Source organism: Barbus barbus, assembly GCF_936440315.1.
Source record: "Barbus barbus genome assembly, chromosome: 24".
Classification (NCBI taxonomy): domain Eukaryota; kingdom Metazoa; phylum Chordata; class Actinopteri; order Cypriniformes; family Cyprinidae; genus Barbus; species Barbus barbus.
Window position 1 is genome coordinate 30,423,186 of NC_136752.1, and position 5,139 is coordinate 30,428,324.

A 5,139-nucleotide genomic window follows, 5' to 3' on the forward strand; every position below is an offset into this window, starting at 1 on the left:
CACAGGTGTATTTTCTGTATACTTTTATTTTTGGACCGATAATAAATTAAACTGACTGTATGTGAGAGTGTCAGTGGTAATATCGATGCGTTCCTATTGGTCAGAGTTAGAGGAGCTCAGCTTAGCCTGACAGTTAGCCTGCTCCGGACCAGGTTAGTTTGCCAGCATAAGTTGCCACAGTGACTGAGCTTGAGCTATGGTAATTTTGCTTTCAGAAACCAAATCAAGTGAAAATAAGTCAGAATTACTGAAATAAGCCTGGCTTATTTGGTAAACTTGTTTTATGGAACAGGCCCCAGCTGTGCAAAAAAAATTAGCCACCATTAAATCCAGACACAAAACTCATGTTTAGCTGTGCATTTGTTGAATGAGCACTGCGCTATGTCCAATAGGACTGCATTTTATGGATAATCATTTTCTCTTAACGGTTTTAAAATTCATTTAAATCAATTTGTATATCACTTTAAAATTCCTTGTTTTTATTGCTGTGATTATTTTTAATGACCTTCACTCATGTAAAGCACTTTGAATTACCACGGTGCATGTTCCATATAAATAAACTTGCCTTGATATCCGTAGCTATCAATTCTGTGCCGAATTTGAATGCTTCACAATTTTTTGACCGATGTTGATTCTGCAGCAAATTAGACCGTATAGTATAATGGGGTCACGTGATCGAGAGCAGCCTGCGGCTCCGGCCAGATTCGTTTGTCCAATGTAGCTCTTGTAAATCGGTATGAGAACACAAGGCTCTTCATTCCATTTTTCAAACTGATACAACCTTTCTTTGAATGCGTGTTGCGATGTCACAGGACATGTCCAAGTCCAAGATCTGTGGCAATTACAAACATCCTGGAGGGACCGACTAGTAACCCAAAAGGTCAAGGATTCAAGTATCAGTACCAGCAGGAATTATACAAGGGAGTGAGTGTATAACACTACCTTCCATACCCACAGCTGAGGTGCCCTTGAACAACCCCAAAAACCCAGTTGCTCCCCAGCAAAGTGTATGCACACTTTGATGGGATAAGTGCATGTTGGTTGGGCCAAACGTCCTGTTAATGAAAAGCTAATGATTAACACTTAATTTGGTACCCCATGCAGTGGCCCAGGTTAACAACTGGAGGTTGGATAAGGGTCATGCCTCGTACAGAAGCATTCTGAGTCGAGGCATGACTGTACAAAAGGTCGTGGAACCTTGGTTTAAAAGTGTGGGGGAGAAAAAGGCACTCGGAAGAGGCACGTAATATCAGATTCGGCGAAGTCAAAAAGTACCAATAGACAAAAACATCTTGGTGTTCTGCAAGGTTTATTAAAAACACTAGATTTACAGGACCAGAGTAACTTCTCCACTAGAAACCACTGTCTGCTCACTAGACCTGGCCTTGATAGCGGTGTCTCTTCCTGAAAGAGAAATTTTAGGAGCGTGAACGCGCTTATAAATTCTCAGTTCTGCTAGTCAAGTTAAAGCAAGAACTCACGTTTCCTGGTGCAGCTTTGCTCACAAGAGCCAGAAGATGGATGGCACACCTCTGTGCTGCAGTGGATGAAGATCTGACAGGGAAGAGAGGAGCAAGTCATAGAATCCACAAGTAGTAAAAACAAAACCGGTCAAGTAATGGGGGGCATACGGTTTCCTGCAGAGGAGCCAGTGAGGCTGGAGCTACAAATGTGAACATCTTCACAACAAAGCGCTTGTAGTGGGTTGGGAACTGAAGACCAGACGATCCAGTCACTGGAACCAGTGTGGTCAGATAACGGTCGTCCTGGTAAGGGCATCTGAAGAAAGAGAGAGAAGGTTAGAAAGCGCCTCCCAGTAGACAAACTGGATAAGATCGGCTGTACACTCACCCATCAACCAGAAGGTCCCACTGGGGGAGACTGAGTGGACTGGGGGTTGAAGTTGCCCAACAACGTCCCAGCATCAGGACAATGTTGGGGTCAGTCCTCTCCATAATGCGCACCTCAACATACACAGGCTCCCGCAGGACTTTTGTGACGGGATAATCAGCGTCACTGTAGTAGGACGTGTAGGCCTCATCCCCTGAGGAACACTGGGGTTTAACCACACTCAAGTTTGAAAGGCTTTAGGGAGACACAGGATAAGACCTCACCTTCTGCGCACCCTTTGGTTACACATTGGCCATTGGCCAGCCTGAGCTCCACCCTGAGAGGTCCAGGAGCAGCTACTGGTGGAGGTGGAGGAACAGAGTTGACCTCCACAACCAGAGCTTCAACAGAAGTTCCAGAGTACCTACACTGAAAGAGAAGCCTGGACAACAGACGGTGAGCTTGTAGCATTTATCAAAGGTTAAAATTCACACCAAGTCATAGATCACTTACTCAAAATGACTGTCCCTAGTGATGGAACCAAACGGTCCAATGCCAACTTCATACGAGGAGGTCATTCTGTTCTCATACACCACATATCCGCGGTCCTCCTGTGAATAGCAACACTGTTGGCATCCAGTCCATAAGCAAAGCAGAATTACACCAGAAGCAGCTGCTCACCATCATGCTCGTGCCACATGCGGTCACAGGGAACTGGTATATAGCAAAATAAGGCGTGGACTCCACAGGACCGCAAGGTGGGTCATTTCCACCCAGTAGACTAACCGAATCCAGACTCAGTCTAGGCAGAGTAACGTCTCTAGACACCACTACCACAAACTGACCATCTCTAATACACTGGACAGTCACTGGAACAAAAGGTACAAGAACAGGTTAGTGCTGAGAATCTGTTTAACATGAACAGTAAGATTGAGAAAGCTTACCTGCCCTCCCATAGTAACACTGCTGTCCGTTAAAGCAGCAGTTGATAGCTTCACACTCAGCACCACTGATCCCAGGTTGTCCACATTGGATCTGCTCATAATCAGCTACAGCACATTTATCAAGGTACTCTGCCTGGGCCACTGGCTTCTGAAACTGCTGAGGAAACCGCTGGTCAGTTTGTATCGGAGCTGGCTTCTGAAAGCGCTGGTCAGTTTGCTGTTGAGCTGGCTTCTGAAACCGCTGGTCAGTTTGCTGTTGGGCTGGCTTCTGAAACCGCCGGTCAGTTTGCTGTTGGGCTGGCTTCTGAAACCGCTGGTCAGTTTGCTGTTGAGCTGGCTTCTGAAACCGCTGGTCAGTTTGCTGTTGAACTGGCTTCTGAAACTGCGGAGGAAACCACTGGGCAGTTTGTTGAGCTGGCTTCTGAAACCGCTGGTCAGTTTGTATCGGAGCTGGCTTCTGAAACCGCTGGTCAGTTAGCTGTTGAACTGGCTTCTGAAACCGCTGGTCAGTTTGCTGTTGAGCTGGCTTCTGAAACCGCTGGTCAGTTTGCTGTTGAGCTGGCTTCTGAAACCGCTGGTCAGTTTGCTGTTGAGCTGGCTTCTGAAACCGCTGGTCAGTTTGCTGTTGAGCTGGCTTCTGAAACCGCTGGTCAGTTTGCTGTTGAGCTGGCTTCTGAAACCGCTGGTCAGTTTGCTGGAACATCAGAGCTTGAGGATTCTGAGGCAAATTACTCCACTGTGGAACAGCATGACAGAAAGCACAAACTGCCAAAATCTGACACAACCACCAAATTCCAGCCATTGTTCAACAGCTAGTCACAATTTAGAAGTGCAGCCTTTTGGTCTTTTTGTACTCTACAGATTTCAGCTAATTAATGATAGCTCCTCCCTCTTCATTAATCCTCACGATTCTCCAGACTTGCATGAGTTGGAGCTTATGCAACTGTGTGATTCTCATTGATTCAATTATCCTTGTTACATGCATGAAAAACAAACTTGAGCATAATTAAAAATAGCATACTTGTATTAATTTCTGCCATTTTGAATTCGGTCTTGGTTTTATCCTGCATTAGCTGAATCCAGTTGTTGACGTTTTGACATTTCTGGATTGTTTTATTCTTAAGGCAGGCTCACACTACGGGACTTTTGGCTGGATTTTGCTGTCGCGGACAGATTTCCATAGTCTGCGACAAAACCCCGGGATCGTGACCAAATCGGTGCTACAATAAAAATAATAAGTTCATATAGATCATAACACAGTCTCGGAGGTAAGAAGTGAATTATCCTTCACCTGAAATGCGAGGCAAATGTTGGATCACAATAATTAGGAACCACAGTTTCCACAAATCCCTTCACTCAATTGGGATGTTGTCTTTTATTCTGGACGGCAAGAGCAATGACTGTAACATCGAGCGTATTTTGCAGTATTAAACACGTATTTACACCGATTTCATCAGACTCTGTTCAACGCACCACCGTTTACGTTTGATAAACGTTTTGCACCGTTTTTTCAGGGCTGAACTCAGCCCTGTTTGATATTATCGCCATGTGATCTGGTAATGTGAGTGACACAATGACATGATGGAACTAATCCAGCCAATCACAGTGCAGATGGTATAATCGGTCTTATCATGGATCTTTATGAAGAGAAACGAAAATCCACAAATTAATCAAATCAACTAAGTTTCATTGTACTGTTTAATTAACTCCAACTCTTTCTGCAGTACTGACAGTTCTTGTTATCCACGTCTTCCAAGTCATTGTTTCTGCCATATTCCCTTTTGTCGTGGTTTCTTCTTTCTTTCAGATAAAATAACTGCACAGACCAATTGAAGGGCCAGTTGATCATCCATGCTTGAAGATTGATTGATCCAAGATGGCGGCGCGGTCAGACGCAGCGTCTGCTTCGGGTCCCAAAGACGGTGCTTTTTATGTCTTTTAATGTCATCTGTTCGTCTCCAAATAGTGTAAAATTACCGCTAACTCACAACGAAATCACTCCCAAACACATATATGATCGCCAAAGCCTTTTGGATATCGGCAACGCGTACAAACACCAACTCTCGCCGGCGGCTACTGAGAAGCTACGAGGCCTTTGTTTACTACTGGAGCTGGACCTCGAGACCACGGCCTCGCCTAATGACGCTACCCGCACAAGGCAGCGTCGCAAGCTGCGTGAGAGAGGACGGAAGCGCGGTAAGCGCAGAGGTATACGAGCTAGGCTAAGAGCTAACCCCACAAGACCGGCTCTTCCAACAGTCATGCTCTCAAACGTTCGCTCTCTGGAAAACAAACTGGACTTAATTCAACTCAGTCGGTCTACACAGCATGAGGCAAGGGATTGTTGTGTGTATGTTTTCACTGA

General features: G+C 45.3%; 1 protein-coding gene across 1 annotated transcript; it reads right to left on the reverse strand.

Annotated features, from left to right (window-relative positions):
- Positions 1 to 1,327: 1,327 nt before the first annotated feature.
- LOC306843563 (zona pellucida sperm-binding protein 4-like) lies at positions 1,328 to 4,627 on the reverse strand (the record flags this gene model as incomplete). Its single annotated transcript, XM_079375091.1, has 9 exons — positions 1,328 to 1,404; positions 1,482 to 1,554; positions 1,632 to 1,779; positions 1,852 to 2,044; positions 2,115 to 2,272; positions 2,344 to 2,441; positions 2,512 to 2,699; positions 2,775 to 2,928; positions 4,601 to 4,627. 9 exons carry the CDS (start codon positions 4,625 to 4,627, stop codon positions 1,328 to 1,330), a joined length of 1,116 nt encoding a protein of 371 aa, XP_079231217.1.
- Between the last annotated feature and the right edge of the window lie 512 nt (positions 4,628 to 5,139).